Source organism: Armigeres subalbatus, chromosome 1 (assembly GCF_024139115.2).
Source record: "Armigeres subalbatus isolate Guangzhou_Male chromosome 1, GZ_Asu_2, whole genome shotgun sequence".
NCBI classification, from domain to species: Eukaryota; Metazoa; Arthropoda; class Insecta; order Diptera; family Culicidae; genus Armigeres; species Armigeres subalbatus.
This window is the reverse complement of record NC_085139.1, coordinates 305,631,681-305,657,934: the sequence shown is the minus strand read 5'-3', so window position 1 is coordinate 305,657,934 and position 26,254 is coordinate 305,631,681. Positions and strand designations below refer to the sequence as shown.

General features: G+C 44.3%; 1 protein-coding gene across 2 annotated transcripts in view; it reads left to right on the top strand.

The window, feature by feature from the left end:
- The window catches only part of LOC134207871 (uncharacterized), a 54,238-nt gene extending 28,316 nt beyond the window's left edge, over window positions 1-25,922 (top strand). For both annotated transcript variants that reach the window (XM_062683847.1, XM_062683848.1), the window contains exons 2-5: window positions 6,116-8,042; window positions 23,901-24,339; window positions 24,405-25,022; window positions 25,088-25,922. In XM_062683847.1, the coding sequence (XP_062539831.1) occupies window positions 6,127-8,042; window positions 23,901-24,339; window positions 24,405-25,022; window positions 25,088-25,696 (3,582 nt within the window). In that variant the 5' untranslated portion in view covers window positions 6,116-6,126 and the 3' untranslated portion in view covers window positions 25,697-25,922. The remainder of the gene's footprint in view (window positions 1-6,115; window positions 8,043-23,900; window positions 24,340-24,404; window positions 25,023-25,087) is intronic.
- Window positions 25,923-26,254: the final 332 nt, after the last annotated feature.

Genomic DNA, 26,254 nt, shown 5'->3' with positions numbered 1-26,254 from the left:
GAAGCATCTTTTTTACCATTTTTCTTCTTAACGAGTATTATAACACCGTCCGTGAATTGTTTCGGTATCGTGCCATTGATAGCGTCATTTGTCACATCCGTTAATTCTTTAGAAATGATTTGCTATGCTTTTGAGTAGAACTCTTTTGGGAGTCCATCCAATCCAGGGGACTTACTTGTCTTGATAGTCTATGCTTGTCTATGCTTGTCTTGAAAGCATTGAATACTTCATCAGTTGTAACCACATCCATAAGCATTCTATTCCAGTAATTGTTGTCCGTAATCTTCCGCGTTGGCTTGAACGTTTCACTGGTATCCAGCTCAGCTGCAGCATAGAGGCCCTCGAAGTAGCTTGTAACGTGTTCTCTGATGTCCAGTGGGTCATTTATATTTCGTCCTTCTTCTACTAAATCCGTTATTACCGTTCCTGCTTTTCGCCTTTTCCTCTCAGCAACATGATATATCATTGTATTTTCACCTCCAATAAAAAACTCAGATTGACCGCGTTGCTTCGCAGTATGGTTCCGTTGGAGATTTAGCATTTGGCCTTTAATTTTGTTTATATTTTGCAGATGCTCAGGATGTCCAAAGAAGTTATCGTATGCAGATTTCAGTGCGACGTAGTACATTTCCATTGTGTCACTGAAATCTCTTCGAAAAATTGATGATTTCCACTTCAAAAATGAAATTAGTTTCGGCTTTGCGTAAGAAATCCACCAGTTAATCGACGAGGGATAATTTCTGCGTGCTCTTGACCAGTATGACCATTTTACAGTTAGCTCTTGCATTACATCTGGATCATCAAGAATTTGTGGATGGAATCGCCAAATTCCGCGTCCTGTATTAGCTCCAATTATTGGTAATGACATTCGGATTACAAATGCTTTGTGATCAGTGAAAGAAAGAGCTACGAAATGACTGGTGTGCATCCATGGAACCATTGCTTTGCTTATATAAATACGATCGATTCTCGATGATGAATCATGCCTTACAAGAGAGTATTCCACGTTTCGCCCATTGAGTACTTCCCACACGTCTACTATATTTGCTCCTTGAACTAATCTTTTCAGCATAGGGCTATGTGAGTTTGAACCTATTGCATCCTTCTTGTTGATCACCGAGTTGAAATCCCCTCCTACCACAACTGTGTCAGTTGCCTGGTAGAAGTAGCTGGCTAGAGTGCTGTTGAAAAACGTCTCACGGTTACTCCGTTGGTTTGCTCCGGATGGTGCGTACACGTTGATAAATGTAACTTTTTCCACCATTATTAAGCATATCCCATGGGGAATAAATTCAAATCGAATTGTTTCCCCGCGGTATATTCATGTGTAGAGATGGGATTTTTAACCGTACACTTTTCCCGCGATTGGGTTGTCACTTCAGGAAATTTTTTTTATGAAGACTTTTTCGCCTGTCCTTTACATCCTTCAAAAAGGATCTGCGTTTGTAATTCAATGAAGTAAGGAGGAGAAAGACGCAGCATGGGCGGTCGCGTTGCAGTAAGGATCCCGGTAGATTGTGGAACGTTATAGACGGAAGCGGAGACAGCAGACTCACCTTTTTCAGGAGAAGAAACGCCGCGTGGAAGAAGCTGGGTGCGAGAAGATGGAACAGCTATGTCGTTCTTAAGAAACATGCAAGTTATATCAGAAGCTCAACGCATCCCGCAAAGGCTGCGTGCCGCGAGCCGAAATGTGCCGGGATAAGGATGGGAGCATCTTGACGGACGAACGTGTGGTGATCGAAAGGTGGAAGCAGCACTACGAGGAACATTTGAATGGCGCTGAGAGTACAGGCAGTGAAAGGCAAGGCAGTGGAGAAGATGACTACGTCAGTTCAGCGGACGATGGGAGCCAACCATCCCCCACCTTGAGGGAAGTTAAGGATGCCATCCAACAGCTAAAGACCAATAAAGAAGCTGGTAAGGATGCTATCGGAGCTGAACTCATCAAGATGTGCCCGGGAAAGCTGGTCACTTGTCTGCATAAACTGATAGTCAGAATCTGGGAAACTGAACAGCTACCGGAGAAGTGGAAGGAAGGGGTTATATGCCCCATCTACAAGAAAGGCGACAAGCTGGAGTGTGAGAACTTTCGAGCGATCACCATCCTTAATGCCGCCTACAAAGTGATCTCCCAGATCATCTTCCGTCGTCTGTCACCATTAGTGAATGAGTTCGTGGGAAGTTATCAAGACGGCTTCGTTGACGGCCGCTTGATAACGGACCAGATCTTTACTGTACTGGAAAATTATGTACGGGAACAGCTTCCGTAGGAAGCTTACCAGACTGATCTAAGCAACGGTGGAAGGTGTGCAAAACTGTGTGAAGATTTCGGGCGAACACTCCAGTTCGTTCGAATCGCGCCGGAGACTGAGATAAGATGATGGTCTTTCGTGTCTGTCATGTGGAGAGCCGGGTGTAATAGCCTGGGTACGATTTTCAACAGATCCAGTAAATTTATTTGTTTCAATTTATTTAAAACCGAGAGCGAGAGGGCTCGCCTGGGAGGCTGTGTTACGATAGACGGAGATACCTTCGAGGTGGTCGAGAAATTCGTCTACCATGGATCCTTGCTAACGGCTGATAACAATGTTAGTCGTGAAATACGAAGGCGCATCATATGTGGAAGTCGGGCCTACTACGGGCTCCAGAAGAAACTGCGGTCAAAAAAGATCCACCACCGCACCAAATGTGTCATGTCTTCTTCTTCTTCTTATTGGCATTACATCCCCACAGTGGGACAGAGCCGCCTCGCAGCTTAGTGTTCATTAAGCACTTCCACAGGTTTTAACTGCGAGGTTTCTAAGCCAGGTTACAATTTTTGCATTCGTATATCATGAGGCTAACACGATGATACTTTTATGGCCAGGGAAGTCGAGACAATTCCCAATCCAAAAATTTCCTAGACCGGCACCGGGAATCGAACCTAGCCACCCTCAGTATGGTCTTGCTTTGTAGCCGGGCGTCTTATCGCACGGCTAAGGAGGGCCCTGCGAGTCATGTACAAGACGCTGATAAGACCGGTAGTCCTCTACGGACATGAAACATGGACAATGCTCGAGGAGAACTTGCAAGCACTCGGAGTACTCGAGAGACGGGTGCTTAGGACCATCTTTGGTGGTGTGAAAGAAGACGATGTGTGGCGGCGAAGAATGAATTACGAGCTCGAACCCAGTATCCAGAAGGTAGCTAAAGCCGGAAGGGTACGATGGGCAGGGCATGTAAGGTTGCATATATAAGCAGTTGAAGGAGCAGAAACGCTTGAGATGCACCTGCTGCATATTCAAAGCGGAAGAAGTTTCTCGCGATAGACCGGAAGGCCCAGCTTCATCTCGAACGAGTGTCTGGATATAGTTCGGGAGAAACAGACGACCAAAGCAATGTGGAAGAGTCTAGAGGACACCATCGCCATGTAACCAATGACAGTCTTACGGAAGCAATTGGCAAAGGTTTGAATGCGGCAAAAATCATCGATGCGAAGACACTTCCGAGTGCTTTAAGAACTAGTATGATAGTTCCTAGTAGTAAAAACTAGTACGATAATTGAAAAAAAAAAGCGGGCGCACAGTTACATAGGAGACTGACCTGATGGCGCAATTTTTCCTCACGTTGCCGGATAGCTTTGATCCTCTTGTTACTGCGTTGGAGAACATGAACGAAGAAGAGTTCACTCTGAAGAAAGTTAAGCAATGTTTGCAGGCCGAAGAGATGAAGCGGTCTCACAGTCTAGTAGCGAGTCACTTTTTAGTGGCTTGGTCACTTGTAACGGGGCAGTCACTGAAAAGTATCTTTTTTTTCGACCTGAACCAGAGCAAAGTCGGTTAACAAAATGAGAGCAATATTAATGATTATTTAATAAAAATTGATATCGAAACATGTTTTTATTATGCATTCCTCAGTTAGCAGCAGCTTTACATCAAATTATGCTCACGATTATCTAAAGCGAGTTACGAAAAGATGAGGATGAAAAGAAATCTGCAATAGACGATTGCACGAGCCAAAAACTTCATATAAAAAAAATGTAAACATTGCCCTCATGAAACTTCACTCGCCATTTGAACACGGGTAAAAAAAATTTGACGATGACGTCATGATGCAATGGTTCATCAAAATATGCTGTTGTTGTTATCAATGTTCATAAGAATAATTTAATCAAATAGGGGGAATGACGACTTTGGCAGGTTTTGTTCTATTATTGTCAGGGGGGTTTTTTATGACTGATTTTGCTCAAATTTGGCCTAAACATTCTTTGCATATCAAAGAATATTGTGGCCAAATTTCATAAAATTCGGTCGACAAAAACCCCTTGCCAATAATAGAACAAAACCTGCCAAAGCCGTCTGTTCCCCTACTTATTTTGATATCAAAACTCAAATCTCAATATTTTAAAATTAGTAATCATGTTGATTTTATTGACAGCAAAACTTGTTTTGAGTATGATTCCACAGTGTAAAAATATGCTCTCATTTCTGCTGTGTTAACCGTTAATTCATACAAAATGAGATCCTCCAGTTGATCTAATTATATTAATAACTAGCAGACCCGACGAACTTCGTTTCGCCTAAAATTTTTTTTTTCTCTGATTAATTCTTGAGTTATGCAGAATTTGATGTTTCATTTGTATGGGAGCCCCCCCCCCCCTGTGCAAAGAGGGGAGGGGTCTCGAACCATCTTAAGAACCTTCCCCGGCCCCAAAAACCTCGGCATAGAAATTTTCACGCCAATCGGCTCAGAAGTTTCGGAGTCTATAAGGTTCAGACAGACAGAAATTCATTTTCATGTATATAGAAGAGAAGAAGATAGAAGATTGACGTCATGTCAGCAAATTTTGATTTCAAATTCATTTCAAACTTTTCTCGGGTTAGGAGAGCAGATATGCTGGTATCCCGTAGTCTGCAAACGAAGACATAATTCGCGCTGTGTACTACTCTGTTTCTTGCGGTGGCTTCATACAGCCATGAAACATGAACGTTAAAGGATGCTGATCGGAGAGCTTTCGGAGTGTTTGAACGTAAGACATTCTATTTTGGAGTTTAACCGACCCAATAGGAGTATGTTGCTGTGGCAATAAAAGATTAAGTGTATTTTTTTACAGCCCACGACAGGAAATGTAGTTCGAACAGTAATACCTTCCGTAACCATAGCACTATCAGACCGGATTGCTGTCATTGGAAGTGTTCTATATATCTATCATGACCAAACAGTACCAGTCGCTCGCACCCACATGGAAGGAAGTGCTGACTAATTGTAAATTAACAGTCCTAATTAGCTCCGCCAACGTACGTACCTGCTAACAAACTGATATGGCGTAGCCTCTAGCCTTGTGCGATAGGAGCGTCATTCTAGAAAGAAGCGCCTCTTCAGTAGCAACTGCTATCAATGCTGGTGGATGGTATAAAATTAAAACGAGATTTAAAAAACAGTTACAGAGTCTCGTTTTTTTAAATTCTTTCTATGATGCTTTCAGAAATATCTATTATGCAGGTCACGCATAAATTCACCATTTTTCTTTTCGATTTTTGAATGCTCTGATTGTGCACCTTCTGTGCCACACAGTTATGATGTGATCTATCTACCTAAATAGGAAAATTGCTATTTGTGTAAACAAATGGTCCACCTGTTTCTTATATCGGTTGACCCGATTGTATCAGACACCATTGACTTCGTCTCATTTGATAGCCCTCCATAAGTCGATGTTCTATGTGTCGATATCGACTTAGATAAACAAATTATGTCATAAGATCCATTAATTACGTAACGCAAAAATTGGGCAATTTTGACCATCCCCCCCCCCCATCTCCCCTATGTCACACTTTTGTAAGAAACATCTGAAACGTCCACTTTGCTAAACCCCCTCTCCCCTCTAAGCGTTACGTAATTTGTGGAGGCGTCCATTTGAAAAAAATATGTTTTAGGTTATTGTGATGGTCCTTCCAAATAACTGTCCAAGGGTTTTCTCTTCCACATCTCGATATTTCCATAAGTCGATGGCCCCTTCAATATCGACTCGTGGAGGTTTGACTGTAATTGAATTTCTGAGGTTAAATCGCTCTCTTGTTGCAATGTTTATCTATTCAATACCCTAATCCTTCCCATTTTCTTCCACCCCATTCAGGTCACCCAAAAATGCTAACAGCCACATTTGAGCTCGAGAAGGAGGATGTAAGCCCAGATGATAATTTGGAGCAACAGCAGCACCCAATCGATTTTTCGCTGTCATCATCATCATCGGTCCGACGAGAAGACCGGACATCGGATCACAACAATCAAGGAGCAAACGTCGCCGCCGATTCAGATCGACGACGAACCGCCGCCAATAGGAAATCACCTTTCTCCTTTCCCCTCACCTGTGGATGGAGTTTCAATCGGCAGCAACAGCAACAACAACAACAAGAACCACTGATTTCACTAAAGCGACGCTATAAGGACAAGGAGAACAGTATCATTCAGCACGAACCGACGGATTACAGTAGGCACTCTGAACAAGAAGAACCACCGACGAAAGGACGTTCCTTGCTGGAAAAAGTCGAAGAAGATATTCAGAGACGGTTGAGGGCAAGTGTCTGTAAGACTCAATCACGGAAACGAAAGTTTGGCTGCTTGAGTTTAGCTGCTGTCGGGCAATCCGAGGGCAAGAAAAAGAAAAAGCAATCAACGGACAAAGACAAAACCCTAGCAGAAGAGCCCATTCTTGTTGAAAAGGAACCGGTGGAAGTGAAAAGTCAGGAATCTTTCGGTAATCTTTCGGGGAAAAGTAGGTCGTCGCAGCAGATCGACTGGGATCAAGTTGATGCGATAAGCATTGAAGATTCATCAGAAGAATCGGAGCAATTAGCCGAGCCAGTCTTTGATTTTGATTCCCTGTTCGACGAACTCAAGGTTAAACCTCCGATTAGGACCTATCCTGGCTGTTCGAGTTCGAGGCTTTCTCTGTCAAAGAACTTCCAACAACAGGAACCGCCGTATGGGTGGTCAATAATACCAAGTGAAGAAGAAGACATATTCGGTGGACTTGGTGAGGACGACATGTCCATTCACCATCAACAGCACTATAATCTACCCTCGTCGTACAACAGCGTAAGCAGCACAAGTAGAGCCAACTACCAGCACGATTTTGTGCCGGCCTCCTCTTACCCAGTGCTGGGAGAGGAGTTCGAAACGATGTCCAGCCATTCACATTACACTCGTAGTAAGATTAACTCCATGCAGAGTCGTATTTCGCTGAACGCTGCCACCGATATGGCTATTACGGCATCGATTAATGAGATTCCTCGCGGTAAGGTTAGCAGTCTACAGGGCCGCGTTGATACGGGAACTGCCACGGAACTAGCGCTCGCCCAATCATTGAGCGAAGATCAGCAAAATATGCTGAACTCTGTAGCCGCACCGGTAACTCCCGCCAGTATAGCGGCTGCCGCCAATATAAACAATTCGCTGGCCACCCTGTGCAACATTGGTAACTCGTGTTACCTCAACTCCGTTCTGTACACGCTGCGATTCGCACCGAACTTTATTCACAATCTGCACCATCTGATTGTAGACACGGACAGTGTCTACCAAAGGCTTAACCAAAACAAACTGAAATCCTCATCACTCGGTCGGAATGTTTCCGGGCTGCACAACCCGAGCGGGCGCAGTTGGAGCAGTAAGGATCTTGCGTCGCTGGGCGGGTCCACCACCTCGAACTCCTCATCGACCGCCGCGTCGACCGTGGTGGGCATCAATGGAACCAGCAGCGGCGTCAGTGGCATCACGCCGCTCAGCCGGGAGGAAAACCTACCGCCGAAAAGCAACCGGCAGGTGGTGACCGAACAGCTGCACGAACTCTTCCAGAACCTGCACCGGAATGAGGACCTCGAAACGCTGGAACCGTTCCACGCGGGGAACATTCTGCGGGCCGTGCAGGATGTGAGCGCAACCTTCGAGGGCAACCAGCAGCAGGATGCGCACGAGTTTCTGATGTGCGTGCTGGACAGCATACGGGAATCGTGCCAGGCGCTGATCAAAACGATCACCGACCATCCGGATGTGCTAATTAGTGCGTAAGTATCTGAGTGTCAGCTATCCTAGTCAGTAAATGCCAGTGTCGACAAATCTCATCCCATACAATTAAATCTAATATCCTCTCGTTTAAATTCAATCTAATTTCAAATAAACTCTTATTTGATATATATCCATTAAAAATCAAAATCTTACCAATTCAATTCATGTCCAATCAAAATACAAACTACAATCACGACTAAATCTACCTGTTCAGCATCTACTCAATTTTAGTAAACCTCTATCTAATTTCAACTCACAATTATTCAAAACAAGTCGACTTTAACCTAAACTAATTTAATTAAAGTAATTGGTGCGTCACCTTAGATGATACGCAGCTCTTTTGAGCTAAATATCGACAAGATCCGAACGTAAACTTGGGGAGATTATTTATTTAGTTACTTATGGGTCCTGTAGTACACCTCCGGTGGTGCAAAGGGTCGGCTTGAAAGATCTTCATCCTGAGCGATGTCCAGCTCTCGCTTTAACATGTTGCCAGGTAAAATTCCCAAAGGATATTAAGTGGAACTCCGTCATTATCATGTGCGAAACTCCAACGGCAATACCCGTTTTGAGAACGTTGGTTCCGTGGACGATCTGGACTGAATTCTGTAGGGAATCCTTAAAGAATTAGGAGTGGAATCCAGTCTATATTCCGAGGCGGGATCATCGATGGATTCCGAGCAGAACTCTTACAGGATTCCAAAGGGAATCCGGACTGGATTCTGATGGAATCCAAACATGATTCCGTCGAAAATCAGGACAGAACAGAGCATTTAGAGGGACCTGCGCTGGATTGCGAAGGGAAATCGGTCTGTATTCCGAAGAGATTCCGGACTAGTTTCCGTATTTTTGCAGGATACCGAGGGGAATCCTGACCAAATTCCGTGGGGAATCCGGCAAGAGCTTCGAGTGGGCTCCCGTCAGTATTTTGAGTAGAATCCGGACAAAATGCCGGGTGGAATCCAGGCAGGATTGCGAGTAGATTTCGAGTAGAATCTGAACAGGATTCCGAGTGGGATCCGGACTGGATCCTGAGTGGAGTGGGTGGAGGGATTCCGAGTGGAATCTGTGCGAAAATCCGAGTGGAATTTGGATAGAATTTCGAGTGGAATGGATTCCGTGTAGAAACCGGATAGGTTTTCGAGTGGAATTTGGATTGAATTCCGAGTAAAATACGAACAGGATTCCGAGTGGAATCCTGATCGGTTTCCAAGTGGAATCTGAACTGAATACCGAGTAGAATCCGGACAGGATTCCAAGTGGAATTTTGAGTGGAATACCGACTGGATTCCGACTGGAATCCGAACAGGATTCAGAGCGAAGTCCGGAGATAATTCCGAATAAAATCCGGTCATAATTTTAAGTGGAATCCGTACATGATTCCGAGTGTAATACGGACGAGATCGAGATACCTCCGGACTGGACCTCGAGGGGAATCTGGATAGGATTCTGAGTAGAATCTGAACGAAATTCCAAGTGGAATCTAAACATAATTTTGAGTGGAATCCGCACAGGAATCCCGATTTGATTCCGAGTGAAATTCGGACAAGATTCAAAATGGAATTGTAGAATACGTGTTCCGACCCCTTCGGAAGCGGCGTCACTGCCCAGCAACTGAAACTTCATCCGAACACACAACCACCAACACCCCATCTGCAAGTTACACGTTTCTGTTTCTTTCGACGCCGACGATAGCAGCGACGGCGGAGTACAGTTATGTCGTTTTCGGTTATTGCTGGGTCGAACCTAGTTCTGCACCGGATCCGCTCTAACTGCTGTCAAAACGTTCGGTTATTCGTTCAGGTTGGATCGCGATCCGCACCAGATCCGACCCAAAATGAATGAGGTTCGCTCTGCCGATTTATCGAGATCCAACCTAGGTTCACCAATACATTCGAACACAAACTGTCAAACTGGTGTTTATGTTTACGCTAAAGAAAAATGAAAACGTAAAAGACACGGATGGGTATTTGATTTTGTTTGTTTCATTTGTTAAATTTATCAATTTTGTTGCTGTTTTCCACGCAAAAATGGATTATTTTAATTTTGTGCTGTCTCCAAACTTCTCTGATGGTGAATCGCATTCAGATATCAACATATTTTTCGCTGATTACCTCAAATGGTAGCTCCATTATAAACAAAATGAGGGTAGAAAATTTTGTTGAAAATGTGATTTATAAAATGCAGTGATGCTGCTATTTATTCACTATTACGTTGTGTATTCGAACATATACTTTAGGTATAATTGCTATATCAATGGGAAAAAAGCGTACCAGAGTATCTGCCGCTATGAAGTTATTTATACGAAAATGTTCATACCATTATTTTATTCATTATTGCAGTTCTGTGGATAATTTGTTCAAGGTTACGGATTTGAAGAATATAAACATAATGTATTAACCCTGGCATTAACCATTTATAAGGCTTTGGCAACTATATTGACATCAACAAATTTATTGTATTTATTTATAAATGATTATTCATGAATATATTCAAATGTTTATTTAGGAACAGTTTTTATACGAATTGAGCGTAATTTTTGAGTGGAAGAAGGGTTTTTACTTGCAATTCATTAAAAAACCGACAAAGACATATTTTATCCCATTGATATTTATTATGTTGAATCTCCTGTTTAGATTATGTAGTGACAAATGATTGGCCTCTCTTGTATATTTGGTTTTTGCAGTTCTGACGAAATCGCAATTTATCTCAAAGGGTCCCCTCTTGGGGGAAAAAGAGCAAAAAAAAAATGCAAAAAGCAAAAAAGAATGCTGTTCAACTCTTGTGCGATCTGATTATTTGTTTTAAAATAAAAGGCCCCAAATCTCAACTGCTTTAATATTTTCTTGTTCTATTCCATTTCAATGACATAATTGATAATTCAAATCTACTGTAACACAATCACTGTTACCCATATACTAGAATCAGCATAATAGTTTATCGGGAAAAACGGATTGGCATGAATTCTTTCACGGCAATCCACATTGCCGTCGTCATTCATCACAAGCTCCTAATCACATTAATTTATTGATGGATTAATAGTCATTTTAGTCATTAAACAATTAACAGAAGAAACGTCTGATTTCCCCCACAATTCATAAAACAAGAAAAAAAGGACACTAATAACAAAATTCAGTATTCAAAATATGTCTGTTTCTGCCAGCTGATAAAAGTGCGAATTGTAAACAAAACAGATGATAGGGATTAAGTTCTCACTAATACCATCATACTGACTCGATCCCGATTCGTTTTTCGTTCGGTTATTCAGAGTCGGGGTCGGACCTGACCCAGGTTTAAAACCGAAAACGACATTAGTTTTCCTTCATCAACGAAGCTCAAGCCACCGCAGTGCCGTCGACGAGACCAGTTCACTTTCACCCGTACACTTGATCGCAGCCGCAGTAGCTGTGCCGAAGAAGATTAAATTTAATATTGTAGTTAAGCTAATAAATGATTTGTAGTTCTAAAGTGCGGTCGTGTTTTGAACTCTTGAAATCGGTCCTTGCCAACCTGGCCATTGGTCCTTGCCATTAGATAAGCCAAACCTCCCGTCGCAGTGCGAGTAAAATACGGACTGATGGATGTCGATTAGATTTCAAACAAAATTTCGAGTGGATTCCGTACAGGATTTCGAGTAAATACAAACATAATTACGAGTGAATTCCGTACCGGATTCCGAGCGGAATTTTGACAGAAACCCGAGTGGCATTCGGATAGAATTTCGAGTGGTATACGGACTGGATTCCGAGTGGAGCCTAGGCTGCATTCCTTGTGGAATCCGGAATGGGTTCAGAGTGGAATCCGGACTGGATTCCGAGCGGAATCCGGACTGGATTCCAAATGGTATCTGGAATGGATTCTGAGTGCAATCCGGACTGGATTCCGAGTGTAATACGGACAGAATTCCGAGTGAAGTTTGGAATGAATTCCGAGTGGAATTTGGACAGCATTGCAAATGAAATAAAGACTGGATTCCAAATGGAATGCTGACAGGATTCCGAGACTGGAATCTGAGTGGAACCCGAACTAGATTTTGAGTTTAATACAGTCAGGATTCCGAGTGAAATTCGGACTGGATTCCGGGTGGAATCCTGACTAGATTCCGGGTGGAATCCGAACTGGATTTCGGGTGGAATCCGGACAGGATTCCGACTAGAACTCGGAAAAGTTTTTGAGTGGAATCTGTACATAATCCAGAGTGAAAACCGGGCTGGATTACGAGTGGAATCCGGTAGGGATTTTAAAAGAAATTCGGACAGCATTCTGAGGGGAATCCGGGCAGGATGTTGAGTGGAATCCGAATGGTATCTGGAATGGATTCTGAGGCCAATCCGGACTGGATTCCGAGTAGAATCCGGATAGCATTGCAAATGAAATACATACGGACTGGTGGAATCCGGACAGAATTTCGACTAGAACAAGTTTTCGAGTGGAATCCGGACAGCATTCAGAGTGGAATCCGGGCTGAATTCCAAGTGGAATTGGAATTCCGGGTGGAATGCGGTTTGGTTTCCGGGTGGAATCCGGTTAGGATTTCAAAAGGAATCCGGACAGGATTTCGAGGGGAATTAATTCCGTGTGGAATCCGGACAGGATTGCGAATGGAATACGGACTGGATTACGGGTAGAGACCGGAATAGATTCCGGGTGGAACCCGGACAGGATTCCGACTAGAATTCGCACATTTTTTCGAGCGGAATCTAGACAAAATTCACAATAAAATCCGTACAGGATTCAGAGTGGAATTCGGACAGGATTCTGAGTAAAATCCCGATTGGATTTCGAGGGGAATCTGAACAGGTTTCTGAGAGGATTCCGGACAGACTTGCGAATGGATTTCGGACTGGATTTCGAATGAAATCCGTCTGGATTCCGAATGGTATCTGGAATGAATTCTGAGTGCAATCCGGTCTGGATTCAGAGTAGAATACGGACAGAATTCCGAACATTTTTTTTTCCGAACGAAAGAAATTTGAAATGAATTCCGAGTAGAATCCGGATATTCCAAATGAAATACGGACTGGATTTAAAATGGAATGCTGATAGGATTCCAAGATTGGAATCCTTACTAGATTTTGAGTAGAATAGAATCAGGATTCCGAGTGGAAACCGGACTGGATTCCGGGTGGAATTCTGACTTGATTCCGGGTGGAATCCGGACAGAATTCAGAGTGGAATTCGGACAGGATTCGAGTAGAATGCGGTCTGGTTTCCGAGTGGAATCTGGGCAGGATGCCGAGTGGAATCTGCACCACGGTGTGTTTGTCCGAAGAGGCTTATTTTCAAAAAATCAGTATCTCTAAAACACTCACTACACGAAAGTATAGGTTTTCCTCTTTCACGTAGGTGCATTTTTAAAATGTTCTATCGGGGGTCATTTTTCCATACATTTTTGAGGGGGTTAAATCGGCTATCATTTGAGATTTCTATGGAATTTGCACCAAAAATAGTGAAAAAAAAAATAAAAATTGTTCTAGATCCCCCGATAGAACATTTTAGTTTACCCACTATATGAAAGAGGAGAGCATCTACTTCCACGTGGTGGATGTTTCAGAGATACTGATTTTTGAAAAATAACGTTTCCCCATAGACACACCGTGGCACAGTATTCGAATGAATTTCTTGTAGAATCAAGACAGGATTGCGAATGGAATACGGACTGGATTTCGAATGGAATGCGGAGAGGATTTCGAGTGAAATGTGGACACGATGCCGAGACTGAAATCCGAGTGGAATCCGAACTATATTTAGAATAGATCCAGACAGTTTTTCGAATAGAATCCGGACAAGCATTCGAGTGGCATCCGAAAATTCAAAGAGAAATATGTACATGATTTCGAGTAGAATCTAGGCTGAATTCCGGTTAGGATTTCAAGTGGAATCCGGACAGGAATTCGAGTAGAATCCGCATAGGTTTTCGAGTGGAATCCGGACAAAACTCATAGTGCGATCCGGTCAGGATTCAAAGTGAAATTCGGACAGTGAGTTTCGTGGCCGTGCGGTTAGCGACGTGAATCGTCTAGACCAGCGGTTCTCAACCTTTTCCTTGAGAGGTACCCCTTCGAACTTTTGCACTCATTGAGGTACCCCCTCATAATGATATATACGAAAAACGGACCTGGAACTTTCCAGTTCATATAAAGTTTATACATCAAGCGTCCCAAGTAGCACATTTTGAACAGATTTGGTTGCAGCAACTTAAATGTGACCTAATATGAGTTGCGGCAACAGACTTGCAACAAGTGTGCTACTCAGGTTTCTACAAGACTTTTATGAATTTTGGAGGCTTCCAAGCCTCTTGAAAGAAGGCGTCTAAGCATCTTGAAACGACGCTTCAGCCATTTGAAAGAATTCCAAGCCTCTTATAGTGAAAGGAGACTTCCGAGCCTCTTGAATGAAGGCTTCCGTGCCTCTTAAAACGCGGCTTTCGAGCCTCTTGTAAGAAGGGTTCCGAGCCTCTCAAAATAAGGCTTCCAAGCCTTTTGAAAGAAGGCATCTAAGTCTCATGTAAGAAGGCTTCCGAGCCTCTTGAATGAAGGCTTCTGAGCTTCTTGAAAGGCGGCTTCTGAGCCTCTTGTAAGAAAGCTTTCGAGCCTCTTGAATGAAGGCTACCGAGCCTCTTGTAAGAAAGCTTTCGAGCCTCTTGAAAAAAGGCTTCCGAGCCTCTTGAAAAAAAGGCTTCCGAGCCTCTTTGAAGGCGGCTTCCGAGCCTTTTGAAAGGAGGCTTCTGAGCCTCTTGAAAGGAGGCTTGAGCCTCTTGAAAGGAGGCTTCTGAGGCCTCTTGAAAGGAGGCTTCTGAGCCTCTTGAAAGGAGGCTTCTGAGCCTCTTGAAAGAAGGCTTCTGAGCCTCTTGAAAGGAGGCTTCTGAGCCTCTTGAAAGGAGGCCTGAGCCTCTTGAAAGGAGGCTTCCGAGCCTCTTGAAAGGAGGCCTGAGGCCTCTTGAAAGGAGGCTTCTGAGCCTCTTGAAAGGAGGCTTCTGAGCCTCTTGAAAGGAGGCCTGAGCCTCTTGAAAGGAGGCTTCTGAGCCTCTTGAAAGGAGCCTTCTGAGGCCTCTTGAAAGGAGGCCTGAGCCTCTTGAAAGGAGGCTTCTGAGCCTCTTGAAAGGAGGCCTGAGCCTCTTGAAAGGAGGCCTGAGCCCCTTGAAAGGAGGCTTCCAAGCCTCTTGAAAGGAGGCTTCTGAGCCTCTTGAAAGGAGGCCTGAGCCTCTTGAAAGGAGGCTTCTGAGCCTCTTGAAAGGAGGCTCTGAGCCTCTTGAAAGAAGGCTCTGAGCCTCTTGAAAGGAGGCCTGAGCCTCTTGAAAGGAGACTTGAGCCTCTTGAAAGGAGGCTTCTGAGCCTCTTGAAAGGAGGCTTCTGAGCCTCTTGAAAGGAGGCTTCTGAGCCTCTTGAAAGGAGGCTTCTGAGCCTCTTGAAAGGAGGCTTCTGAGCCTCTTGAAAGGAGGCCTGAGCCTCTTGAAAGAAGGCTTCTGAGCCTCTTGAAGAAGGCTTCTGAGCCTCTTGAAAGAAGGCTCTGAGCCTCTTGAAAGAAGGCCTGAGCCTCTTGAAAGGAGGCCTGAGCCTCTTGAAAGGAGGCTTCCTGAGCCTCTTGAAAGAAGGCCTGAGCCTCTTGAAAGAAGGCTTGAGCCTCTTGAAAGGAGGCCTGAGCCTCTTGAAAGGAGGCCTGAGCCTCTTGGAAGGAGGCTTCCAGCCTCTTGGAAGGAGGCTTCCCAGCCTCTTGAAAGGAGGCCTGAGCCTCTTGACAGGAGACTTGAGCCTCTTGACAGAAGGCTTCTGAGCCTCTTGACAGGAGGCTTCTGAGCCTCTTGGCAGGAGGCTTCTGAGCCTCTTGGCAGGAGGCCTGAGCCTCTTGAAAGGAGGCTTCCGAGGATCTTGAAAGGAGGCTTCCGAGCCTCTTGAAAGGAGGCTTCCGAGCCTCTTGAAAGAAGGCTTCCGAGCCTCTTGAAAGGAGGCTTAAGAGGTCCCTTGAAAGGAGGCTTCCGAGCCTTTTGAAAGGAGGCTTCCGAGCCTCTTGAAAGGAGGCTTCCGAGCCTCTTGAAAGGAGGCATCCGAGGCTCTTGAAAGGAGGCTTCCGAGGCTCTTGAAAGAAGGCCTGAGCCTCTTGAAAGAAGGCCTGAGCCTCTTGACAGGAGGCTTCCGAGCCTCTTGAAAGGAGGCTTCCGAGCCTCTTGAAAGAAGGTTTCCGAGCCTCTTGAGAGGAAAGGAGGCTTAAGAGGTCCCTTGAAAGGAGGCTTCGAACCTTTTGAAAGGAGGCTTCCGAGCCTCTTGAAAGGAGGTTTCCGAGCCTCTTGAAAGGAGGCTTCCGAGCCTTTTGAAAGGAGGTTTCTGAGGCTTATGAAAGGAGGGTTCCGAACCTTTCGAAAGAAGGCTTCCGAGCCTCTTGAAAGGAGGGTTCCGAGGGTCTTGAAAGAAGGCTTCCGAGCCTCTTGAAAAGAGGCTTCTGATCCTCTTGAAAGGAGGCTTCTGAGCCTCTTGAAAGGAGGCTTAAGAGGTCCCTTGAAAGGAGGCTTCTGAGCCTCTTGAAAGGAGGCCTGAGCCTCTTGAAAGGAAGCATCTGAGGCGCTTGAAAGAAGGCTTCTGAGGCTCTTGAAAGAAGGCTTCTGAAGCTCTTGAAAGAAGGCTTCTGAGCCTCTTGAAAGGAGGCTTCCTGAGCCTCTTGAAAGGAGGCTTGAGCCTTTTGAAAGGAGGCTTCTGAGCCTCTTGAAAGGAGGCTTCTGAGCCTCTTGACAGGAGGCTTCTGAGCCTCTTGACAGAAGGCTTCTGAGCCTCTTGACAGAAGGCTTCTGAGCCTCTTGACAGGAGGCTTCTGAGCCTCTTGACAGGAGGCTTCTGAGCCTCTTGACAGGAGGCTTCTGAGCCTCTTGACAGGAGGCTTCTGAGCCTCTTGACAGGAGGCTTCTGAGCCTCTTGACAGGAGGCTTCTGAGCCTCTTGACAGGAGGCTTCTGAGCCTCTTGAAAGGAGGCCTGAGCCTCTTGAAAGGAGGCTTCCGAGCCTCTTGAAAGGAGGCTTAAGAGGTCCCTTGAAAGGAGGCTTGAGCCTTTTGAAAGGAGGCTCTGAGCCTCTTGAAAGGAGGCTTCCGAGTCTCTTGAAAGGAGGCTTCCGAGCCTCTTGAAAGGAGGCTTCCGAGCCTCTTGAAAGGAGGCTTCCGAGCCTCTTGAAAGGAGGCATCCGAGGCTCTTGAAAGGAGGCTTCCGAGGCTCTTGAAAGAAGGCTTCCGAAGCTCTCGAAAGAAGGCTTCCGAGCCTCTTGAAAGGAGGCTTCCGAGCCTCTTGAAAGGAGGCATCCGAGGCTCTTGAAAGGAGGCTTCCGAGGCTCTTGAAAGAAGGCTTCCGAGGCTCTTGAAAGAAGGCTTCCGAAGCTCTTGAAAGAAGGCTTCCGAAGCTCTCGAAAGAAGGCTTCCGAGCCTCTCGAAAGAAGGCTTCCGAGCCTCTCGAAAGAAGGCTTCCGAGCCTCTTGAAAGGAGGCTTCCGAGCCTCTTGAAAGGAGGCTTCCGAGCCTCTTGAAAGGAGGCTTCCGAGCCTCTTGAAAGGAGGCTTAAGAGGTCCCTTGAAAGGAGGCTTCCGAGCCTCTTGAAAGGAGGCTTCCGAGCCTCTTGAAAGGAGGCTTCCGAGGCTCTTGAAAGAAGGCTTCCGAAGCTCTTGAAAGGAGGCTTCCGAGCCTCTTGAAAGGAGGCTTCCGAGGCTCTTGAAAGAAGGCTTCCGAGCCTCTTGAAAGGAGGCTTCCGAGCCTCTTGAAAGAAGGCTTCCGAGCCTCTTGAAAGGAGGCTTAAGAGGTCCCTTGAAAGGAGGCTTCCGAGCCTCTTGAAAGGAGGCTTCCGAGCCTCTTGAAAGGAGGCTTCCGAGGCTCTTGAAAGAAGGCTTCCGAGGCTCTTGAAAGAAGGCTTCCGAAGCTCTTGAAAGAAGGCTTCCGAGCCTCTTGAAAGGAGGCTTCCGAGCCTCTTGAAAGGAGGCTTCCGAGCCTCTTGAAAGGAGGCTTCCGAGCCTCTTGAAAGGAGGCTTCCGAGCCTCTTGATAGGATGCGTCTGAGCCTCTTGACAGAAGGCTTTTGAGCCTCTTGACAGAAGGCTTCCGAGCCTCTTGACAGGAGGCTTCCGAGCCTCTTGACAGGAGGCTTCCGAGCCTCTTGACAGGAGGCTTCCTGAGCCTCTTGACAGGAGGCTTCTGAGCCTCTTGACAGGAGGCTCTGAGCCTCTTGACAGGAGGCTTCTGAGCCTCTTGACAGGAGGCTTCTGAGCCTCTTGACAGGAGGCCTGAGCCTCTTGACAGGAGGCTTCCGAGCCTCTTGACAGGAGGCTTCCGAGCCTCTTGAAAGGAGGCTTCCGAGCCTCTTGAAAGGAGGCTTAAGAGGTCCCTTCTTCCGAGGCTTCCGAGGCTCTTGAAAGGAGGCATCCGAGGCTCTTGAAAGAAGGCTTCCGAAGCTCTTGAAAGAAGGCTTCCGAGCCTCTTGAAAGGAGGCTTCTGAGCCCCTTGAAAGGAGGCTTCCGAGCCTCTTGAAAGAAGGTTTCCGAGCCTCTTGAGAGGAGGCTTTCGAGCCTCTTTAAAGGAGGCTTCCGAGCCTCTTGAAAGGAGGCTTCCGAGCCTCTTGAAAGGAGGCTTCCGAGCCTCTTGAAATGAGGCTTCCTAGTATCTTGCAACGATGCTACTGAGCTTTTTAGAGAAAGTCCTTCCATGTCTATTAAATAAAGCTTTCCGAACCTTTTGATTCAAGATATTAGTTCAAAAGCATGGTAAGAATCATATTATTCAATCTGGTACATTTTTAAATTCATTCGACTTTTTGACCATTTGATGTTTTGTCCCATACACTGTGCCATCCCTTCATGAGGTGGTTGGGATGGAAAGATTCAGAACTCTTTCCTTTACTAATCGCCATGTGCATTATGCACAATATACTGTTTGAGAATACTAATAATCAAAACTTTATAAATAAGTTTTGAATCAAACTTTAATACATCCGCCATTACGCATTTTTGTCCGAGGTATCCCCTGAGAACAGCGAAGGTACCCCCAGGAGTACATGTACCCCAGGTTGAAAACCGCTGGTCTAGATGCATGTGCTATCGATTCTCGCTCGGTAAAGAAGAAATGTTTCGCGATCGAAAATTTCTCCACTGGTCCACTGGGTGTTATGTGTCTTGTCCGTTGTCTTTTAGGTGTTAAAATTTCAGTGTTCCCGTTTTTTTAATTTATTTCGAAGGAAATCTGTACTGGATAGTGGATACCGAGTGGAATTCGTACAGGATTGCGAATGAAATAAGGGCTGGATCTCGAGTGGAATTCGGATAGGTTTCCCAATGGAATCCGAACAAGATTCCGAGTGGAATCCGAGCAGGATTGAGAGATGATTCCGAATAGGATTCCGAGTAGGATCAGGATAGGATTCTGATGGGATTCTTGATTGGATTACAAGTGAAAGCCAAACTGCATTCAGAGGGGTGGGAATTCGCGCAGGATTCCTAAGTGGCTTGGAGGAGAAGTTATACGTTATACCCGGGTTTCGAGGAGATTTTGATCTGTATGAATGTTATTTGTATACAATTTGTTTGTTTTACAGCGAGGATGATTATAACGTTCACCACTTTTATATGAACTTACATATAAAACTGGTGTAGGTTAGGTTTAATTATTTCCCGCTGAAAAGGTCATAAGTAACCCAATTGCACACAAATAACATTCATTGGCTTAAATTTGAGTCATTTTAGGCTGAAAGACAAAAAAATTAAAACAATCAAAAAAGTTCTGTGCAATTGGCAACATTCAAATCTGTGAGAACTTGAAGTGACTCTCAGTGTGAGCAGTTATTTTGTTTACCCCAATTATATATCCTGCCTTCTTTGACACTATTGCCACATATTCAACAACAAATCAAGACAAAATTTTCAAAACGACTTATCTGCTTTTGTAAACAAAGTTTCAAACGACGATTTGACGAATCTGATAGCTCTCCCACGCAAACCAATACCATCAATAGGTAGCTGAATGATTCCGCTACCTGTTGATGGTGGTTTGCGTGGGAGAGCTATCAGATTCGTCAAATCGTCGTTTGAATTTTTGTTTACAAAAGCAGTTCGTTTTGAAAATTTTGTCTTGAAATATGATTAAATACAATTGACCTGTTATGAAAACTCTGGAAAAAGCTTCATTTACTTAACTTTTCAATCTTGTTCATAATTTCTGTGGTGTTCTCGCATTTTGTATCGATTGGTAATGTTTGTTTAATTTGTTCGTTTGGTACTTCGTTTGACTTTCATTCGATTGGTATTTTGGGTTTCACTCTTCGCGGGTCTCTGTCTATCAACATCGTCTTTGACTATGGCGAAACCAAACGATTGAATCGAGAAAGGCATCATCACCCCTAGGTGGATCAATCTGGGGTTTCAGTGATAAAATGGGATGAAAATCGTGTTCTGTTCCAATGCATAAGGCAGAAGGAAAGTCGTTCCATGTAGTTACATCGTCATCAAAATTGAATACGTATTTTGGGCAAGGATTCAGAAAAATCTCATTTTGGCCAAAAATGCAGATGCAGTTTCTCAAACAAAAGGTTCATTTACTTTCGCTTTAACTCTATCCTGAAAATGTACGAAAATGTTAAATCCTACGTTTGGAAGATGATATTCGCATTATTACCTACAACATATCATTGCCAAATTGGTATGTATTGATATCGCCTAGTCAGCTGAAACGACCATCAACTGGAGACGCTTCACAAGCTTAACTCGAAATAAACAAAAACTGCAAATGTTACAAATATGGGTTCATAGGCATCCTATTGGCGTTAAAATAGCGGCTCCAGTTATACTGCTGATGTGCTGAAAGCGAATATGTGGCGTGAATCGGTATATGGATCAACATGATGCGATGTACTGTGGAGTGCGGAGTTGAGGTGGTGGTGTTATTAATTGCTTCGCATCGCCGTAGCTAGCTGAGACTGAAGTTAACCGCGGGCGTGAGTAGTTTAAAAATGTGAGCGCACGTAACAAGACGTAGAACGGTTCTATTCCTCCCGGGTAGGTATTGGAAGTGCAAGTGCTGGGAGTGGTTATACATAATTGAATTTATTGTTCATACTTTATAAATGGTGATCTCCTGGAATAGTGATATGTCAAAGAACTGCAAAAACCGGGGACATTTTTTGGATAAACATTAATTTCAACCTTCTAGTTAATATTTTAAGTAATCAATCAGACAAACAATTTACAAATTCACGAGAGCGATTATTTCTTGGAAGTGAGAATAGATAACTTGTGTGGTTTGAAGAAATCTTATACCTAACATATACTGCCTGTAACCGCATATCAGTCCCATATGAAAAAATAGCAGATTGAGAAAATGATCATTCAAAATATAATCAATATTTTCTTCAGCGTTGCTTGATTGAAATGCTTTTCAAACATTTTTCACGCCAGTGTGGTGTAAAAATATGTATCTTTTACTATGCCTTGCATTATTAAAATGATTTTTGCTTATTTTTACGAAAATAATCCATGGGACAGGATATGCGGTTACTTTGCCTGTTGGAAGGGAAAGTAATCGCATATCCTGTCCCACTACGTTGAATTCTGTAGGAAGTTACATCAAGAATTACAAATCGTGCATTTCGCATTACCGTCGTGTACATGCACCAAAACGATTGTAATTGCTATCGTACTTTCCTGTAATAAGAGTTCTAGACTAGTTTTATAGCCAAATTATAAAAATGTTCATTTTTATCGTGAAATGAGAACACGAAAGTTGTGAAACATGTGAATCGACAGAGCAAGCCAACCATCCTCTGGACATTAGTATATCCACAAAAGATAATGTGACATTGTCCCAACGTGTTTGCATAGACTTATGGTAGATCAAGTGTTTAGTAATCTTTTGGGAAATAATATCCAATGGGTTTCTACTCTGTTCAATCTCAATTTGGTATGACCGGGCCTTAAACATCATCCGCTGGCCGAGATAAGAGTTCTAAGGACATTTGTCATAATAAAAACAAGAAAAGATAATCTTCCTGAACCAGAGTCAGTTAAAATTCATGTTTATGGGACATATTGTACGGTTACTTTCACAATGGGACTCAAATCCGATTACTTTCAAGATGGGACAAATCGACTTGGCATTTTTTTTGAAATTTTTAGAACAAATTACACAGTTTTATTTAAAAGCGTTGCGTTGCGTTGCGTTGTAACGGAGTATTTCGTAGATTGCATACTGATAGTTGTCATGTATATTCTTTACCTTTCTTACCCCAATTGCTTATGGATTTCCATTTGGGATTCAATGGAAATCCAATTGGTGTCCAAAATGATAAAACATGAAAGCTATCATTGCCGGCCACGCCCATCTTCTCCGTTACTAGGAAAGGGAAGGAAATGATGATATGACATCTACTTAACGAGAGGCCAGCGACTCACCGACGCCCTCATAGATGTCAAGGAATTGGATGGTGGGTAGGGTAAGTGGTTTAGGAGTATCATTATAAGCAAATGATAGAAAATTTGTGGAAATACGTTGGGAGTGATTTTGCTAAGAGATTTATGTCACTCCATTATGCTTGCCGATGATTTTCCTCGGATGGGGCGAAGGTATTAGCCTTGCCCTGGCTAATAGCCTAGGTTTAGGCGCCTTTGCTCGCTCTCTGAAACGAAAAAAGAGCAAAAAGAAATTAAATTCCCCTTCCCCCCTGATATGATAATGATTTTGATCAACAAATGAATTCTAAGTGGATGAATAAATGATCAAACGGCTGCAAACAAGCCTCTATTGTCGTAGCAGAAGCAAACCCGCCTCAATACGACAGGCAGAAGCACATGTTTGTGATTCAAACGCGATCGACTGTTGTTCAATTTCGATACACATAGTTGGGTAGAGAGAAAAGATGTGAAATATTTTAAACTACCTTATTTGAAACCGAAAATACGCGTTCAAAAAAAACACGTATAACACATTAATCTTAGCCAACATTATTCACACCACCTCTGAGTACTTAAATAAAATATTCGTACAAACTTGATTTAGATTTTGAACATATTTTTTGTTGATTACACAGTTTTATTTAAAAGCATACAAATATAAACCAAAATATAACCATTAGTCATCAAACCTTAAAAATGATGAAAAGTCATATGGGACAGTTATGCGATTACAGGCAGTATACTGCCGCTAGCCGCTAACTAACCCCTCAGCATGGTCTTGCTTTAAGGCCGAGCATTTCACCGCTAGGCTAAGAAGGGCATCCTTTCATACTTATTGTTTACAATTAAATGCTTTTATACGATAATTCTACAACGTAAGATTGATTGTTGGTAGAAAATATAACTATTTCTCGCTTAATTTACAAATGATTGGTGACTTTGAGTCGCATGTAGTTGAACTCGATTCGGTGCTGTTTGCGTTCGAGTCGAGTCGAATCAAGAAAATTCATGCAAGTGCTGTTTATAGAACGGCGTGAAGGAACACTGACACAGCAGAAAACATTCATGTAGCGTTAGAGTCAAAGTGCTAAGTCTTTTGAATTTTAGCGGTGAATGAAATTACAAGGAGATGAGGAAGTAAATTTCCTATTTTTATTCAACTTATTTAAATTCAAATATAAACTAAACTCAATCTACAATACAATTTTATAAACTATTCAAATTAGTCCTAAATTCAATTCAAGTTTTTTTTTTCAATTCAAGTCAAATTGAATTGAGCTGCATTTCAATTCAAACCTAATTCAAATACAGTCCGAATCCTTTTTAATTCCAATCCAACAACCCTCCATCAGCTTTTCCACACCTCCATGCCGGCAAATAGCGTTCATTAGGTCCATTCATTAGACCAGCCTCTCTTTTCAAGCATTGCCATAATACCACAAATCGCTTCCATTACAGATGCCCCTCGGTCCCGGAGTGCATAGAAACGTACGTACCGGAAACGAAAAACATTGGATGGCCCTTCCGCCGGCGGAAGGAATCGGTAAAAACGCCCAAACCGCCGTCCAACAACGGTGGCGGTGGAAGCAGTGGAGCCACCACCCTGCCCAAAGCCGCCGCATCCGGTGGTGGTGGCGGTGGCGATGCGTCCGACCCGCTGGCCGCCCTTTTTGCCAAAACGAACTCCGCGGCAGACGAGCAGCTGGTACGGGACCGGCTGCAGGCGCTCGGGTTGGATTTCTTTCGCGATGACTTCGAGGGTGTGACCGTCGCCGAGACCAAGTGTTTGGCCTGCGAGACGTGCACCGAGCAGAAGGAAACCATGATCGACATCGCGATCCCGATCGCGTCCAGCGAGGTCTGCGATGCGGCCAAAAATCCCCAATTGTTCTATCAGGTATGTTTTTGTATTTGAAGGCTTTCTGTTTTGAGTGTGCAATCGTAATGCTTGTTATTCGGCAGAACTCTTGCATAACGAAGGAGTACTTCCGCGGTGACAACAAGTACCGGTGCGAGGAATGTTGCGGCTACCGGGAAGCCATCCGATCGATTTCGTTCGAGGTGCTTCCCCGGCAGTTGATTCTGCAGCTAAAGCGCTTCAACGGGGACATGGAGAAGATCAACAGTTACATTCCGACGCCGTTTGTGCTGCGGTGCTTCTGTAATACGTGTTTGAATAAGCAGGACTGTGATAAGCCGCACATCTATCGATTGTACAGTGTGATAACGCATGTGGGTGCGCGGATGTCGGTGGGACATTACATTGCCTACACCAGTTCGCTGGATGCGCACGCCGAGTATCTGGGCTGTGGTAAGGACCGACGGAAGCAGCTGTTTTTGTCCGGGGGATCGCTGGATGGTCTGGCGGGCAGTAACAGTGTTAGTGGGGGAAGCGTGGGAAGTATTTCGTCAGTTAAGAGCAACAGCGAGAAAGGATTGAAGAAGTTCTTTGGGGGCAAAAAGGCGTCCAGTGCTGGTGATATGAGTAAGAAGAACAAAGGCATTGCCGTCAATAAAATGATAAATGGAATAGAGAGTCTTAATCTAATCAACGGTTCCAGTACGGGAAGCAGCAATACGGTGAGTTATTTGTTTTAAGTCAAGACATTTTTTCCGGTGAATTAAATAATGTTTACCTCGAACAGGCCTCATTTGGTTCGCATTCGGGAAGCAATAGCCCCAACAGCAATGGGACTCCAACTGGCGCGCTGGCCAGCCGAATCCCTTGTGCCGGCTTGAACTGCTGCGGCATTCATCCGAAAAATAGTCATCTTAGTTTATACGGTAGTGGTAATGGCAGTAGTTGTAACTCGTCTAGTTCTGTAACGGACACCAATAACGGGGTCATCCTGGACGGTATCGGTGGTGGCGGTAACGCCAACACGCTCGAAAGTCACATGAACTACATCAACTCGATGGCGAATGGGCTGTCGTCGACGACGGCGACGGGTTCCGGTGGGTCACCGACGACGCTGGCAGCGTTCGAGCAGAGTCTAAGTCAACAGCTGTGGCACATGTGCGACGACGATAAGATCAAAATCATGTCCCAGGTGGAGTTCGAGGAGCTTCTGTCGCCGAATCGGAGGCACGTGATAACGCCATACTTGCTGTTCTACGCGCGGTACGATTTGTCACCGTCGTCGGGCGGCAGCTCCGTCGGCCGACAGAAGGAAGCGGAAGGTGGCGGCACGATGAAGACGGGCAGCGGTGTCGACGGTGGCACCAAACCGGATTGCAGTATGGTGATCGACTAATGGCGGTCTCGGACGCGGGACGGTAGGTGATCATTAGTTTTCGTAGTATTCCGAGAGGAATGGACCTTTCTATTTTGTAAACCAGGTTAGGTTAACGGCTTCCATGATCCTATTTCCGTTATTAAGTGTTCTAACTCCAAGCAAATTTTCTGTCGATTATGTCAGTACGAGATTCGTAATATATGCAGTTAAATTATGAAACGAATATAGGGCTCATTAAATGAAATTTTTGTTATTTTTTACTCATCGATTCGAATGTGGCATGAACCTTCGTACAGTGTAAAATTGCATTTGCGCGAACAATCGTGTGGATTTGCGGTTTCTAAGCATTTTGGCGTTATTTTCGAGGCCTGCCTCTGTCTCTGTCTGCAACCATGTAGTGACTAAGGAATGTGATCTAGGATGAATGCTTATAAGCTTTATAACTTAACTTAACTGATTGATACATTTGTTGTCAGGCGCTCTTCGGTAGCCTGCAAATTGCTCAGGCGTCCGTCTGGAGGAGAGGCTCCGAATACGTTTGTGTTACTCCCTATAGAGTGATATTTATATTTCGAC